At 44.6% G+C, this 16,477-nt stretch overlaps 2 protein-coding genes across 2 annotated transcripts in view; both read right to left on the reverse strand.

Annotated features, from left to right (window-relative positions):
- CAD (carbamoyl-phosphate synthetase 2, aspartate transcarbamylase, and dihydroorotase) overlaps window positions 1-10,626 on the reverse strand; it is a 25,142-nt gene extending 14,516 nt beyond the window's left edge. Inside the window, exons 1-15 of the mRNA XM_006835199.1 lie at window positions 10,383-10,626; window positions 10,001-10,140; window positions 8,038-8,167; window positions 7,150-7,292; window positions 6,839-6,980; window positions 6,492-6,663; window positions 6,107-6,292; window positions 5,810-5,922; window positions 5,306-5,451; window positions 3,650-3,781; window positions 3,277-3,510; window positions 2,941-3,162; window positions 2,610-2,798; window positions 2,053-2,177; window positions 1,754-1,884 (exon numbers count right to left, since the gene is read on the reverse strand). Of these exons, the coding sequence (XP_006835262.1) occupies window positions 1,754-1,884; window positions 2,053-2,177; window positions 2,610-2,798; window positions 2,941-3,162; window positions 3,277-3,510; window positions 3,650-3,781; window positions 5,306-5,451; window positions 5,810-5,922; window positions 6,107-6,292; window positions 6,492-6,663; window positions 6,839-6,980; window positions 7,150-7,292; window positions 8,038-8,167; window positions 10,001-10,140; window positions 10,383-10,464 (2,287 nt within the window). The 5' untranslated portion in view covers window positions 10,465-10,626. The remainder of the gene's footprint in view (window positions 1-1,753; window positions 1,885-2,052; window positions 2,178-2,609; window positions 2,799-2,940; window positions 3,163-3,276; window positions 3,511-3,649; window positions 3,782-5,305; window positions 5,452-5,809; window positions 5,923-6,106; window positions 6,293-6,491; window positions 6,664-6,838; window positions 6,981-7,149; window positions 7,293-8,037; window positions 8,168-10,000; window positions 10,141-10,382) is intronic.
- Window positions 10,627-11,049: 423 nt separating this feature from the next.
- ATRAID (all-trans retinoic acid-induced differentiation factor) lies at window positions 11,050-15,748 on the reverse strand. The gene is made up of 7 exons (XM_006835200.1): window positions 15,641-15,748; window positions 14,841-14,962; window positions 12,394-12,465; window positions 12,111-12,182; window positions 11,888-12,009; window positions 11,391-11,488; window positions 11,050-11,165 (listed from the first exon to the last, which is right to left on the reverse strand). Exons 1-7 carry the CDS (start codon window positions 15,737-15,739, stop codon window positions 11,061-11,063), a joined length of 690 nt encoding a protein of 229 aa, XP_006835263.1. The 5' UTR covers window positions 15,740-15,748; the 3' UTR covers window positions 11,050-11,060.
- Between the last annotated feature and the right edge of the window lie 729 nt (window positions 15,749-16,477).

A 16,477-nucleotide genomic window follows, 5' to 3' on the forward strand; every position in this document is an offset into this window, starting at 1 on the left:
TGACCCTGTATAGGGTTTCCAAAGGAGCTCTGGTAGTGTAATGGTTACGAGTCAGGCTGCCAATCTCAAGGTCAACAGTTTGAAACTATCAGCAGTTCCATGGGAGAAAGATGAGGCATTCTGCTCCCGTAAAGACTTACAGTCTTGGAAACCCTGTGCACGGTCACTATGAGTTGAAACCAACTCACAGTACTTAACATAGGGTTTCCAAGGAGCAGCCAGTGACCTTGAACCATCAACCTTAAAGGAGTCCAGCGCATTAGCCTGCAGTGCCATATCAGGACACACTCTCTCTCTCTCTATGTATATATATATATATATTTATATAAATTATATCATAGGGTCATACTAATTTTAAGGTTTACAAAACAAAAAATAAACCGACATACTGATAAATGAAAGTCTACAGAAATTCTGGAAGCATTTACAGATACATTAATATACGGATCTATACATGCAAACAAATTCATCTTAGTGTGACAAGGTTTCAGATAATTGTTTGATTAAACAATATTTTCTCAGTTTTCAATGACTCGTTTATCTTGTATAAATAATACCTACAAAAAGTTACCAAAGATGACCTTGCAATAATACTTGAATAGATGTAAAACATTTAAATGTTTTATCCAGGAATCCATCTTTGATTGTACTATTTTCAATCTACTTTTTTGAGCTACAACTTAATTATGGCTTCACTCCCATGTTTACTGTAATTTTCAAAAAATAGGAATTTATCTCCAGAAGGAATAACTTGTCAGTCTTGCAGGATTTCCAAAAATTCTGAAATAATATCTGAGCTTAGACTTGCTTGTTTAAAGGCTACTACTGCCTGTAATAGAAATCGATATCTGGAGCACAGTGAAATGCTCTTTATCCTTTACACACTGGTGGCACGCTGTCTAGTACATGTAGATGCTTGTTTTGGTTGAAATGTTCTACAGAACAGTTCACGACAACTCAAGGGACACCATAAGGAAATACATTAACTCAATTCCAACATAGTTCACCACTGCTTTAGAAAATGATTCTTCCAACCATTCACTGTTAACAAATAAAATTCCTGGTTATAAAAAAGGTCTTTGACAGCATCTGATTTTACATATTTAAATTTCATTTTGTGACCAAGACAGGAAGCTAGGGTCCAGAGACGAAGGTATGCTAAGAATGTCTGCAACTGTGCTCACTTGGATTTAGAAGGGGGTTCACCAGAAAACAACAGTAGCTGTTTCCCTGAAGCATCAGTATTTAAACTAACAGTGAACAAAATGTCTCTGGCACACCAGGCTAGTGAGGAAGCCAAAGGCAAAATGCCACAAGGATGAAGTGCTGTGGGTGGAGTTTCACAGAACTGGTCTCACAGATGACGGGCAACATAGTGTAACAGAAAAACACACAGCTAGGAGCCAGATCTAGTTTCCAGTTCTTGGCTCTGCCAGTTTCCTTTTGTTGGCGCCTCAGTTTACTCATTCACATGAGAGCTGAGATAGTCTGGCTATCAAACTATCTAGAGATTCTGAGGTACCATCTAGGACGTGAAGGTGGCACATATATTCTGATACACATTTCCAAATGTCTTTGATTCTCACTATGATCTTAGTTTCAAATGTCCCTTTGATTATCTTTGATAATCAACATTTTTAAACAGTTGCAAATGCAAGAGTTAAAAGACCAGGTCAGGACCTCTCTGACATTCGATTCCTGGGACCCAATAGGAGTAAGCTGGGAAGGGCTGTTCGGGGCATGTCTTGCTCACCAACACTTTTCATGCAGCTCCCAATCTTTGTGCTGACACGCAGGAACTTGCTGAGGTCCCAACGAGGAATCTTCACCACACAATAATCCAGGCTTGGCTCAAAGGCTGCTGTGCCCCCTGTCACAGAGTTCCTGGGAGTCATGAGGTGAGGGTGCCGGGAGGACAGAGAGGTAGATGGAAAGAGTCAGCTCTCTTCATCCCACAAATCCAGGCCAACATCAATTTCATCTGCCCTGCCCCATAAACCATTTTTCCAAACTCCTCATCCCTTCCTGTCCCACTTCTCCTCATCCTCATACCTGAGCTCAGGCAGAGGGATGCCCAAAGCTAGCTTGGCTGCCACATAAGCCAGAGGATAGCCAGTAGCTTTGCTGGCCAGGGCGGAGCTGCGAGAGAGCCTAGCATTCACTTCAATGATGTAGTACTGCAAAGAGGGAGAATATGAAAAAAGTTACCAGGTTACAGGCTTACAAGGCCCTGCCTACAAGGTCTCAGGAGAAAAAAATAAGGCCTCTTAATAGGGATGGATGAGGAGTACAGGTAGTGGAATGCTTCTAGTATCTGACTATTAGCTGAAAGGTTAGTGGTGAGAACCTACCATTGCTCCAAGGGATTATAGTCATGGAAACCTGGGGGCACGTCTACTCTGCCTTATAGCTACAATGAGTTGGAATCGAATCAATGGCAGTGGGTTTTAGAATAAGGATGGATAGTAGAGGGCCCTCCCCAAGGCCCAACCACAATGAAGATGATACTGGCTTCTACTCCAAGGTCTGTAGGACCCACAACGCCTGAAAATTATGGATGGAGGAGGAGGAAACAGCTAGAATATGAGCTCTGGGGCCTATAGTCTTACCTGTTCTGACTCGGGGTTCAGGGCATACTGCACATTGCACTCGCCAATGATTCCCAGGTGCTGGGTCACCTTGATAGCTGTCTGCCGCAGTAGCTGGTATTCCCTGTCATTCAGTGTCTGGCTCGGAGCCACCACAATAGATTCACCGGTATGTATGCCAAGTGGGTCTAAATTCTCCATGTTACATACCTGTGAAGGGAGGCTTCCATGGGAGTCACTGCCAAAGGCAACCAGAAGGCAGAGGCCATATCGCAGGATCCTGCTGCCTCTGTGGCTCCCCCGGACCAGGGTCAGAGGAGCACAGAACCCTCTTCATCTCCCCATCACTTACCGTAACACAGTTGCCATAGGCGTCTCTCACCACCTCATATTCAATCTCTTTCCATCCCTTCAAGGATTTATCCACCAGCACTTGGCTAGTATGTGCAAAAGCTGGAGCCACAAGAGCAGAGAGCTCCTCCTTGTTGGAGGCAAAGCCAGAGCCTAGACCACCCAGAGCGAAGGCTGCACGCACCAGCACAGGGTACCCCAGCCGCTCGGCTGCTGCCTGGGCCTGCATTGAATGGAGGAGATGAACAAACAGGTCAAGATCTTTACCTCTTGCGGCCCAGAAGAAACAAGGTATAAAGAAAAGGACCCCACTTGACTTTTACCCAACTCCTCGAACCTGTTCAAGAGAATTTGCAGCCTCACTGGGGGCCACATGCTCTCCAATCTCTGCCATCCTGGCAGCAAAGGCACGCCGATCCTCAGTCAGCTCAATGGTCTCCACAGGTGTGCCCAGGACGCGAACCCCATACCGAGTTAGCACTCCAGCCTTGGTCAGCTCCACACCACAGTTCAGAGCAGTTTGGCCCCCAAAAGTTAGTAACACACCATCTGGACGTTCATTACGGATCACCTGAGGTAGAAGATTAATAATCTGCATTAAGACTTTTTGGGGGATAGGAATGCATCAACGAAATTTATAAATCCGGTGATCAATGAACCCTCTGCCTACCATGAGTCCCCTCCTCAGTCCATCCTTACCCCCGTCATACCTGGGTTACATAGTGAAGTGTTATGGGAAGGAAGTAGACCTTGTCAGCCAGTCCCTGGGAGGTCTGCACGGTAGCAATGTTGGGGTTGATTAGTAATGTCTGAATGTTTTCCTCTTTTAGGGCCTTGATTGCCTAAGAAGATAACAGTACATCAACCTCTACTGCAGGATCAAAACCGACAACAGTCTTACACCAGCATATCTCCTTCTCCTCTTTCCGTCTCTATACTTTTTTTTCCTTAAAGTTTTTATTGTAAATTGAGTGGAAGTTTACAGGGCTGATCACCAGTTTTACATTCAACAAATCATACACTGTGTTTCATTACAATGATTATAATCCCCTCCATGTACCTTCAATTAACTGTATTTCTCTCTATTCATTTTCTCTCTATTCATTTTAGCTTTTTTTTTTTTTTTTTAACACTTAGACATGTAATAATTTACACCACCAAAGGGCACATTCTGCAAGCCTGCCTCCTGGTCGCCAGCTCTCAGTCCCTCTCTTTCCATGAATCTAGAGTCCTCAGCTGCTCCCTCTCTCCATGTCCCCATCTCTGCCTCCATCTCTAGTGTCGATGCTTCTCTGGATAAGGTCCTGCATTCCACTTGTGCTCTTCTCCCTTGATGGTCCTAGAGTCCTCTGTTTCTGGACTATAAGATTAACTACTCCCCTGTTTTTGTTACAAAACTTCTATCTTTACAATCATGACAGTCGCAATTAGTCATGATAACAGTTATTCACTATTGCATTCTAACAATCTTATCCCCATCTCTTTTTAATAGACCCATCTAGACAAGATGAAAACTATTCAGTGGGGACTCTGTCTTCCCCCGCACCTTCTTAAACTAAACTCCTTCTTGAAACCTTGTGAGCCAGTCACTTCATGCCTTTATTACCCTCTCATTTTAGGTAGCCAATATCTAAGATACCTGTCCCTATCTACCCTGTACACAGAGGGGATAGCACTGATACTTGAAGTGGAGACTCCTTCCCTCTCTGTTGGTATTTTGATCTTGAATATAGGTCAAGTTCATCAAATTGTACCAATTTACCCTAGTTTCCTTTATCAAAAATTGTTTTCTTTTTTATCTTCCTCTAGTAGAGCTCTGATTATCAAACAACCAAGGCTAAGTCAAATGGGTACAAAGTGCAAATATGGGTGTTCTTGTGCATCTACCCTTACTACATATCAGCTGGATGCTTCATTCTAAGCTCTAGTCCTCTGTGGCTATGTCCTTGTCCATAGGCTCAGGTATCCCTAAGGTCTCACCACACTTTGGACCAACCAGCCCTTCCTCTTCTTTCTCTTTATCTTCAGGTCAATGGGAGTCTATGGAATATGGTTGAACACAACCCATTTCTTCATTGCTGTCTTTCCCCCTCTTCCACTCACCAGTAGACCAAATGTTGTCACCAGCAAGCTTGCATGCCTGCTCATGTGTTCCCTCTGAGTTTCAGTCTTAGACGGGGGACTCTCCCTATACTTTTCATGTTTAATTACTCATTTCAAATCCTCACCACCTCATCTTTCTATAACCCAGATTCACTGATATATTTCCTCCTCCAATAAGTACTGATGTTCAACCCCTCTAAAACGTCATCCATTCCTGAAGGTCACACGCCCACAGGCATGGGGGACACACACAGATGTATTACCTGAGAACCTGAATAGTCAAACTCTCCAGCTTGGCCAATCGAGAGGCCCCCTGAGCCCAGGATCAGAACCTTTCGGAGTGGTGGAAGCCCACAGCCTAGGGTGGGTATCCCAGGAGGACAGAGAGTTTCAGTCAGTCGTTCTCGAACTGTGGAGACAGAGAGAAAATTATAGAATGTTAGAACTGAACCGGATCTGAGAGAGAATCTGGATTAACACCTTGACTCTACAATAGAGTCGAGAATAACTCATGTACTTAATGAGTGTCAGAGGGAGGACCAGAAGACAGGATTAATGACTCCAGAGTTCCTTCCAACAGAAACAGCACAAATGAGTCCTCTTGGTTTGGTTGCCTTCCTGCTGCTTGCCTCGCTACCCCCAACCTCTAAACTATACGTATCAGTTTACGGGCTGTGTCCATCATATGCTCACCCTGAAACCAATCCTGTCACTGCTGAGCCTAGCCTGTTCTTAGGTCTACAGCCCAATTCTAATCAAGTGCTTACCTGTTTGGCCCCCAGGGTTCCCAACTGTAGCCTCTTTTACGGTTTCCAGGAAGATGTCAAAAAGTAGCTCCATATCTGAAGGGCCAGCGTGGTGCTCTGGGTGAAACTGCACACTGTTGAAAAGATTGGTTAGGATACCTGTCATCTTCACAGGCATGGGCACTGGCAACCTCAGAAGTGAGTAGTAAGGTGGAGAACTTAAATCCTTTGCTATGTTTTATTTTACAATCTTCAGGCATATGGGACTTTAGAGCTGCACAGGCCCACAGCAATCCTGCCACAATCTCCCAGGCTCACCTGAAGAAGGGCAGGCTGTCGTGTACAATGCCTTCATTGGAATGATCATTGGCATTGGTGAAGAGAGGAGACCAGCCTGCTGGAAGTGAGTCTGCTTCCACAGCAAACCCGTGGTTCTGGGATGTCAGAAAGCAGCGTCCAGAGCCCACCAGTAAGCATGGCTGGTTATGGCCTCGGTTACCATATCTGGAGATGGAAGTAGGCTAAGTCACAGGCCAATTCCAACTACCCTTCACTACTATAAACCAAATATAGCTCTTGCTGATCTCACTAGCCACCCCCCCTCCTGTTGCAACACTAATACACACCAACTCTATTTCATTTCCAAGACTCCCCACCCCTCAACTCAAAAGAGCAGGTCCCTTCTTCCCCCCACAAGTCCCACCTCATCTTGTAAGTCTTAGCCCCAATGGCTAAGGCCAACAGCTGGTGTCCCAGGCAGATCCCGAAGACAGGTCGGGGATTAGGCTCAGATAAGACACGGCTCAGTGTGGATACCACATTGGGACAGGAGGCAGGGTCACCGGGGCCATTACTTAGGAAGAGACCCTCATACTCTGGAGTGAGCAGAAGACATGACGTCAAAACCAGTATTTCAACCAGAGATACACTTGCAGCTCTTACCATTAGAGCAGAAACTCTGATCTCCACCTTCTGTCACGTTGACTTTTAGCAACTACACCAAGTTTGTTCATTCTGGTGGAAGACCCTCTACTGTCACAAGCTACTCACCCTGGCTGTCTAATGTGTGATCCCAGGGTACTACAGTGACCTCGGCCCCACGCCGGCAGAGGCATCGGATCTGATTATACTTGAGGCCACAGTCCAAAGCAAGGATCCTAGGGGTACCCCCTGCATTGAATACCCGTGGAGCCTAAGCAACAGGAGCAAAGAGCAAATCAGCAACTGTAAGTAGTGGCTATTACACATTTCCGCCCCAATCCCTACCTCCAAGACCTCTTGATTCTCCCTCCTAATGTTCCTATCAATTATGGGCAGAATGCAACTACTGTAGAATAGATTACACTACTTTTCCACTATACCTTAATGGAGACTTCTGGTACCAGGGCACGGGCATTGGGGTCCAAGAAAGGCAAGGCTGAAGGCTCTGTCCCATTCTGGACCAGCTTCCCCAGCAGAGACCCTTGCTCCCGCAATTTCTTAGTCAGCTCCCGAGTGTCCACCCCTGTCAAAATTAGCACAGCTTCAGAGATCACACTATACATACTCAGTCTTCAAAAGGCTGGACTTCTAGAAGCACTTCCATTGAAGCCAAGACACATACATTTCTATGGAGAGTATATACTGATGGAAGTATGCTACCATGAAGTATCCTGACAAAAATGTATCAGTACTGAACTATAATTCTAGGTCTATCAGTTTACATAACATAAGGCGAAGAGACAAAGGAAATGCTAAATGATACTACAGAAATGTAATTAACAAAATACAGACTAGGGAATATATATTTTGGTTCCTAAATTAGATTTAAGAGATATATCAATCAAATGCAATGTATCGGCCTTGTTCAGATCCAGATTCAAATAAATAATTAGGATAAAAAAGTGATTTGTATAAAATTTTAATACTGCCTAGATAATTGATGATATTAAGGAATTTACTTTAAAAAAAAAAAAAAGGCCCCTTATCTTTCAGAGATGCTGAATTATTTGTGGACAAAATGACATGAAGCCTGAAATTTGCTTCAAAACAATCTGGGGCACTAAAGGGACTGATGGGATGAGTTTAACCATGAGTTAATAATTATGCTATGTTTGAAATCTCCTCCAGACCCAGATCCCAATTTAAACCTTTCAAACCAGCACAATCTATCACAAGCTTGGGCTCAAGTCTCAACAATCTACAGAAACCTTATCTTGATCCTTTCTTTCCAGGCATTCTGCTAGACATACCCATGCTCACCATCATACCTTGCAGACCAGGTATGCCATGTTCCTGAAGCCATTCATGCAGAGTGTAGGCGGCACTCCAGTGGCTGGGTGTGGGACAGCACTCTCCCACCACCAGTCCTGCCACGTGGATTCCCGAGGATTCAAACCACTGTAGATGGAAGGAGCAGATTGTGAAGAGCTAAGGTCAAATCTCCCTATGTCATTTTATCCCCTCACTTTTTTCCTATAACGTGGTCACAGGTCCTCTACAGAATGATATTCACCACCACCAAGTACACAGTCCCTGGTGTGGTGCTGTAAGATACACAATGTACTGCTAACTGCAAGCTCTGCATTTCAAACCCACCAGTCGCTTCTTGGAAGTCCTATACAGGACTGCTCTGAGTAGAAACCAACTCAATGGCATTTAACAACCACCACACCCACCACTTCATAATTCTTTACCAACAATTCTGTTCTCTGCATTAAACACTACATATAGGCTTTGTCACAGAAGCATGAAACCCAAGAAAGATGCCTGACATATAGTATTAGTACAAACATTTACTGAGTATCCACTGGGTGCCAGGCATTATAACAGATACTGAAGACAAAGTAGTAAGCAAGAAAGACAATATCTGTGTCTTTAGGATATTAACTTCCTTCATTATTGTTATTGTTGTTAAGTGTAGACTCATAGCAATCCTGTACAGGGGTTCAGAGATGGGTTTGAACCGCCAACCTTATGGTTCGCAGTCCAATGATTATCCTATAGCACCACATGAGGAGTTTCCATGAACTTTTTTCATAGGAAGCCAGAAATTAACAAATAAATTAATGAGATGATAATTGTTGTGTGCTGTCAAATCAGTTCTGACTCATAGTGATCCCATATGGAGTTTCAGAGGAGTGGCTGGTGGGTTGGAACCACTGATTTTGTGGCTAGCAGTTCAGTGCTTATTCTGTAACACCACACCAGGGCTATAAATGTAGAAAAACAAGGTGCTAAGATAGGTGCTTGATATACCACTAACTAAAAATTAAAAGTTCAAGTTAAAATACTTGAACTGCCATTATGATTATACTGATCCTCCAACTTTAAAGGGATTATTAAGGAAGATGGATGTTGAGCCTGTTCCTTAGGGATCTGAAGGAAAAGAGTTTAGCTGATGAGTAATAAGAATCCTCCCTTAACGGCACTTAACATCTAAGCTAGGAATCCTGGAGTGGCACTGTGGCATAAGTACTAGACTGCTAACTGCAAGGTTGGTGGTTCAAATCCACCAACTGCTTTTTAGAAACCCTATATAGGGTCACTATGAGTTGGAACCTAATCAGCAATACTTAACAACAACATCTAAGCTACGATGAGTTTCATTATTATCCCAATTACTCATTAAAAACTTTTAAAAAAATTACTTGGTTTCCAAATTCCAGAAGAGGAAGAATAGTGGGAACCTTGCTGAATCTCAAGAGAATATGGAATTTCCTTCCCTAGGAGTAAGAACACTACCAAAAATAGAAGATGAGGTATGTAGGAAAGGTATGTCATAAGATCATAAGCAATTTCACCAGTTCACTAGTGACTCCGTCATTGGGAAAGATGTGGCCTTACCTTCCAGTCTCTCTCCCACTAATCTAAGGCATTCTGAAGCACTGCTCCATCATACAACTTGCGAAACCACTTCCAATGGGTTCTTACCAGATTCAGATTAGACTTTAGTTTATCTTCATGCTTATTGTATTTAGACCATCTTCCCACTCCTTGATCCACGTCTTCACTACGAACTCGCAATATTCTCATGTTGCCTAGTGCCTTGCTGCCCCAAACAAAGAAGATAGCTCGCTCTTCCTAGACTTCCAGGATGCCGAGTTTCTCAAAGTGTTTACCAACCCAAGTTTAACTGCAGTCATCTCAATACAGTGTTTCTGTTGATTATCTTTCTCTCATGAACAATTATTGATTTGAAAAAGAATGTTGGAAAGCATTGGGAGGGGTTACCTTGCTGAGCCCGAACTCATCCACTTCATCTAGAGGGATGCCATAGTTGCCGATCAGCGGGTATGTTAGGACTAAGATCTGTGATTTGTAGGACGGGTCAGTGAGAGCCTCGGGGTAGCCCACCATGCCGGTTTGGAACACTGCAAGAATGGAAGGGCTAGGGTTCAGCCAGGAACCTTCAGAACACCGCGCCACGCGATGAGAATACCCGGGCCATTGGAGGCTGCCATGAGTAAGAGCGGTAGAAAGGGTTGGGTAGGCTAGAGCACAAAACAAGGAGAGGGTGTGCAGGCGGGAAAATGGCGGGGTCTGAGCAGGGCCGAATGGGTGGAGAGGAGCATCAGAGTGGGATGAGGTCGACACCCTGCTCAGGTTTGCTTACCCACTTCCCCGGCAGTCGATACAGAGGCCCCAAAGGGCTGGCCCCCCAGGACCGACCCGTCCTCCAACACCAGGGCCGCCATGAGAACGGTGCTCAAAGGCAGTGGCGAGCACGTATATGCGATGGAGTTCTGCAAGACCCAGCCGGCTCTAGAACCACGTGAAGACAACGCGCGGGGAGCACGTCCACGTGGCTAACCGCGGAGGAGGCAAGAGCAAAAGCGGGCGTGGATCGCGCAGGAGGCAAACGCACTGGTGGTGGAGAGTCTGCGGCGGCGCGGGCAGCCAGCGGCGTGAGGGGCGGGGCTGGGTACGCACGGGGCGGGGCTGGGGCGGTGGCGCGGCAATATAGCCCTGGTTCTCTACCTTCTGCAAAGTCTGGAGAAACCCCCAAAACAGCAACCTCCCCAAGCAGCCTCCCCCATCCCAAACAAAGAACACACAGAGCAGGGCTGATATCCCTAAAAAAAGAAAAAAATTGTTTATTATTGTCAACACCAAAACACCAAAATGGGGACCGGTATTAGTCCACTACGCTTGGAGAAAAGTGTCCACAACACAAGAGCATTCGGCAATTTTCCATCTTCGTTTCAACGGCAGCCTCGGCCTTGATAGGACACAGCATTCCCAGGCTTGGCTAAGATAGATGTTCTTTAGATCACTAGGGTGACCATGCGGTTCATGAAGCCTTGGCTTTTCGGCGTTGGGTCCCCCACAACAGAATCGAGATGGAGAGTGTGGTTGATCCCAGAATTCCGAAGAACACAATTAGTGAGAATGAGCCCTGAGAATAACAGTCCAAGAAATCGCATTATTCGTACACTTAACGCTACACCTTAACACCAAGTTCTTTCCTAGTACACTAGTTCCCTCATTCCAACAATTCTCTTACAGCTTTGCTCCGTTAAGTAATTTGCATTCGCTTCCGATTTTTTTTTTTTCTTTTTAAGCTTCTAGTCTTGTGTTTCAGCTCTATACATTTCTCTTATTTCTAGAGTTAATTCCTCACCTGGCGCATACACTTGTAGCCATGGAAACCATCAGCACAAAGACACTGCCAGAAACCTGGACCATCGGGCGCACAAGATCCGTGCTCAGGACACATTTCTGGGAGTCAGAGAGAAACAAAGCATCATTGGATCACATCAGATAAATTTCTTAAATATCTATTTCAGTTTAGGTTCTTGCAATCCTTTGTGGGTCAATGGTAAAGCTAATTACAGAAAAACAGAAAAAACAATAATTTTCAAGAGATTTGTTGTTGTTGTTAAGTGAGACTCTGTATAGGGTATCCGAGGAGTGGCTGCTATGTTTGAACCATTGAACTGCAGTTCGAACCGACCCTGTGGTCCAGTGCATTATCCTGCAGCACCATGCCAGATTAGAGCCTTACAACTCTGTACAAAAGGCATCTAATCAATTTTACTGTATATATATACAGTAAATGGAGACTACAAGGGAGGAAAGACAGTTCACAAAAAGATAGAGCTGAGACAGACAGAATACCTGGGTCTCCAGTGTGATTGCAAAGGTTCCTTTGCCCTTGGCAGGTTTGCTTGTCTATAAACGTGGTAACAGTATTCCAGGCACTAATACCTCCAGGACAGTTGACATCTTGAGGCAGTACCCTGAAAGCAACAGAACTTGTCACAATATATTCAACTCAAAGTTGCTGAGCTCACAGCACTCCCTCTTTTACTTCTCCCTTAATTCCATACTCTTGACTTACAGAGTCTGGAGCTGAGTAAAGCCACGGAAGGTGTTAACCAAGTCATCCTTGAGGGGGTTTGCTTGCAAGTCTCTGCAAAGTACACGCTGTTAGTTTTCTGCTCAAGAAAGCACTGTATCTCCATTCATACTGGAGATCCATTCTAACTGCTCAGCCAGCCCTCACCAGTGTAAGTGTAGACATTAATATTCATTCATCTTTTTCAGAGTCTATCCCCAAAGACTTTTCCATTAACCCTTTGCCATATTTATTTTTTTGGGAGAGAGGGTATCTCATCACTTACATGATGATAGCAGTATGCGCCTGAGGAAAATGTGGACCAGGGTCCTTCAGAGAACAGTTTTGGAGATCCAGCCTGAGGAAACAAAGTAATCAATGTTACTATGTGTCTTTCTTCTTTATCCGTAACAAAGTTTGTATTTGGTACTGTGTGAGAGCCACACACGAGGTGCTCTGGTAGAATTCTAATCTTGCATTGTCCAAGATTAAAACATTATCATTAGGTGCTGCTGTCTGTTGAGTCCATTCTGACGTGTAACAATCCTTTTCTAGGGTTTCAGTAGCTATAAATCTTTATGGGGGGCAGAAAGCCTCATCTTTTCTCCCATGGAGCAGTTGGTTGGTTCAAACTGATGACCTTGTGGCTAGCAGCCCCCTGTGTAACCCAATATGGCACCAGGGATCTTTATCACTAGTTATATGTAACTATTTAAGTTAATTAAAATGAAATTAAATTTAAAATTCAGTGTCTCATTTGCAGCGGTCATATTTCAAGTGCTGGATAGACCATGACATGTTGGTTAGTGGTTATTAAATTGGAAAATACAGATATGAAATGTTTCTATCTTTGCAGAAAAGTTCTATTAGACATTACTGTTCTAATAAGTATTATGTCCTACAGTTCACATTTATACATACATTGGAGGGATTTGTTTCTTGTCTAGATTGTTGTTGTTGTTAAGTACTGTGGAGTCGATTCTGACTCATAGTGACCCTGCACAGGGTTTCCGAGGCTGTGAATCTTTACGGGAGCAGAAAGCCTCATCTTTCTCCCACGGAACAGCTGGTAGTTTCGAACTGCTGACCTTGAGATTAGCAGCCTGATTCGTAACCACTAGCTAGCTACCAGAGCTCCTTTTGTCTAGGTTAGTGGATCTCCTATTACAGTGTTATGATTCTTAGATACATAAAAGGCTTTCAAGTGGCAAACACAACAACAACACAGTGCAAGTTACATCAAGGAAAATTTCTTCCAAGTACATTTTCTATCACAGGCTGGATGTAAGCTCATGGACATTAAGGACCATGCCACAGTGATTTTTGTTTTTCAATATCCATCACTGTCTATTCCTTTATTCTATAAATATGTACTGTGTATCTACCATCTGTAGTGTATACACACACACACACACACACACATATGAGAAAAAAATCACAGTATTTTAACTTTCAGGTAGCTTACAATTTAGTAAGGGAATAAGAAAATCACCAAAAATAAAAATGTTAAATTATAATATGAAAGAAATAACACATCAGTATATAAATAAATTTGAGTGGTACAGACACTAAGGACTAGAGGAAGCCAAAGAAAATACTCTGGGATTTAGTAGTGTAAAACATTCACAAAAGATGCTGAAACGGAAGGATGGCTATGTTCTAATCTGGTGGAAGATGGCAATTCTAGGTAAGAAGAGAAGGTGTCCAGTACAACAAGAAACAAAGGTGAATGAATGCCTTTATGGGTAGATGAGTCTGGCTGGAGCCAGACCCTTATGGAAGATTGGATTGAACAAATAATTAGAAATAGAGTTGGAAAGGTGGATTGGGACTTGTTTGTGATAAAAGAATGACTAATTCATGGTTTGAACTGTATACTAAAGACAACAGATAGTTATAAATACAGTTTTAAAACCAGAGAATGATTTTTTTTTTTTAAAGGAAAATTGTGGGTTCGGGGAAGCTTGAAGCAAAGGTGAAGCATTCCAGAGGAAATGTTTAGTAGTAAGTTGGAAGTAGTCATATGTACCTAGTGCTTGGAGAGGTATCAAAGGATACTAAAAGAGATCTAGTTTGGGGAGACACCTACATGGTGGTCAAAGCTGAAGCCATAAGAACAGGTGTATTCTCAAAAGCGTATACAGGGAGAGCAGATGGCTAAGGAATGAATTTGAAAGGCTAACCAGCATAGCAGACAATGAGAGAAATCTGCCTCAAAGATGAATGTAAATTAATCAAAGGGAAGAAAACCACAGTATTTTGGAGATTAAGGGGAAAATTTCATGGAGACATAGTGAATAAGACAAAGACTTAATAAACAAAAGAACAAAGCTTTTTAAATAAAGCCATAACAGACCTTATTTTTTTTTAAAGAAAAGCAGGCCAAAATTACGATTTTTATGCAGCTTCAACTAGTAAGAATTACAGGATGCTTCCTGACCAAAAATGATATATAGATTTAAAAGTCTGAGAATGGATCATGGTTTGCAGTTGTTCAGTGCCATGAGTCAATTCTGACTCATAGATACCCTGTATAGGGTTTCCAAGGAGTGGCTAGTGGGTTTGAACCACCAACCTTGAGGTTAGCAGGCTAGTACTTATCCTACAGTACCACACTTAAATGCTGCCAAATCGCATCAATATATACACCCAAAGTCTATCAAGTAAGCTTTGTAGAATCTGTTCTGGTAACTTTTTTCTTTCAGTATCCAGGGATGTCTTCTCTTCTCTCACCCCAAGATGGTGCCCTTCTGATTCAGGCAGCAGCGGGCATGCAACATTAGCTTCGGCGTCTGCTTACAAAAAAGAGCCACTTCCGACAAATTCTGCACATTTCCTGAACACTGGAAGCATATCTGCATTAGAGAAAAATCTATTAGGATCTTATAAAGAAAAGAGCAAACGAGGATCAAGAGTCAACAGCCAGTACACCCCGCCAGGATTCCTGTAACGAAGAGCAGGGAGTTGACAGTCCCAGCAGGTTAGACTATGGGCTACATTTCTTTCCCTACGGCCGAACCAAACACAGAAGCGATGCTCTCTGGTCCACAGAAGACCCTCATCTTTGAAGATCACTTTTGGAACAAATTTATGATGCTCTTTTCAGTGACTTCGCAATCTAACAATTCCGGTTTGGTCGGGTATAAATTGGTAAGGGACACAAAGAACTCGTCGAGCATTAGAGAAAGTACAGTCCTGCCGTCGCACGAGTTCACGGCATTCGTGCGTGGACAGTTTACAGAGAAGCCAGGAGACTAATCTGTTGACAGAACAACGTCAAACTGTTCAAAGATTAAGCAGTGAGGAGCTCAGATTTTCAACGGTCTCTTAAGGTAGGCAAGGTGGGATCGCTAGGAAGCCTGCACAGCGGGAGAACTCGAGAGTGGGACCCCGTTGGACAAAAGCCTGGGTAGAGAGGAGGCCCTGGGGACGAATCCGAGCTGCGGGCCGGCTGGGGGCGCAGTCTCTGTGAGCACGAGACAGCGGCTTGCCGGCAACTCTGATTCTGCGTGACTTCTAACTTGCTTCTGTACCTCGGGTAGCGCCAGAGCCCCTTCCACGCCCAGAGCGAGGAGTAGGGCGGCAACACAGAGCACTAGGCTCCACGGACTGCTGGGCCAGGGATGCGCCATTTTCCGCTGTCTTCGTTCTTCTCAGCCCCTCACGGAACCTGTGTGCGGTGGCTCCGCCCTCGGGGCGTGACCGAATCAGCCCTGGGCGGGTGGAGGGGCTCCCACTGCAGGTCTAGGTCTGCGCTTTTCTCTGCGTGTTCCTAGTTCTTGGTCTGGGAAAGACTGGTCGGCCCTTTCTCTGTTTCTCCATTAGCCAGACCTCCATCCCTTTCCACTACCCCTACTATTCGTCACTTGGCTCCTATGAGTCAACAGCAGCCTCCCCTCAGCTCTGTGTTGCCCGTTCCTGAACGCTGAGGTCACGTCTCAGTAGACTGAGGCCACTCCATCCGCCCTCAGTAAACATGGCGACTGGGGCAGACAGTGGGCGGGATCCGGTGTCACCGGGTTCCCGTGTTGCCGGTCTGGCTCTCCGGTGGGTGCCAGACCCACGTGTGGAGAGTCGGCAGGTGGGCTGCACACAGGAGGGTTGGCACATAGACCTTCCGGAGAAGGGCTGCGGGGCAGGTGTCGGGCCGCGGGAAATAAGGGGTGGGAGAAGCGGAGCGACCAGACCTCGGTGTGAGGGTGTGGGAAGTTCTGAGGAACCAGCAAAAGGTGGTCATCTCGGCACCTCGTGGTTGGAGGGAAGGCAGGAAAGAGAGTAAGGATGATGAGGAACGAAGGGAAAATCCAGGCCCAAAGAGACGAGCCTGAGGACGCTCCGGGCACCCAGTTCCCTTCACCTCAGTCCAGAGT

Source organism: Chrysochloris asiatica, unplaced genomic scaffold (assembly GCF_000296735.1).
Source record: "Chrysochloris asiatica unplaced genomic scaffold, ChrAsi1.0 scaffold00016, whole genome shotgun sequence".
In the NCBI taxonomy this organism is placed as follows: domain Eukaryota; kingdom Metazoa; phylum Chordata; class Mammalia; order Afrosoricida; family Chrysochloridae; genus Chrysochloris; species Chrysochloris asiatica.

Coding starts and splice junctions, on each gene's coding strand:
- ATRAID (XM_006835200.1), bottom strand. CDS start 15,739: ATGGCGCATCCCTGGCCCAGCAGTCCGTGGAGCCTAGTGCTCTGTGTT. Junction 12,466..14,840: donor CAGAAGGGCACCATCTTGGG/GTGAGAGAAGAG, acceptor TTGTTTCCTCAG/GCTGGATCTCCAAAACTGTT. Junction 12,183..12,393: donor GCGCATACTGCTATCATCAT/GTAAGTGATGAG, acceptor TGTACTTTGCAG/AGACTTGCAAGCAAACCCCC.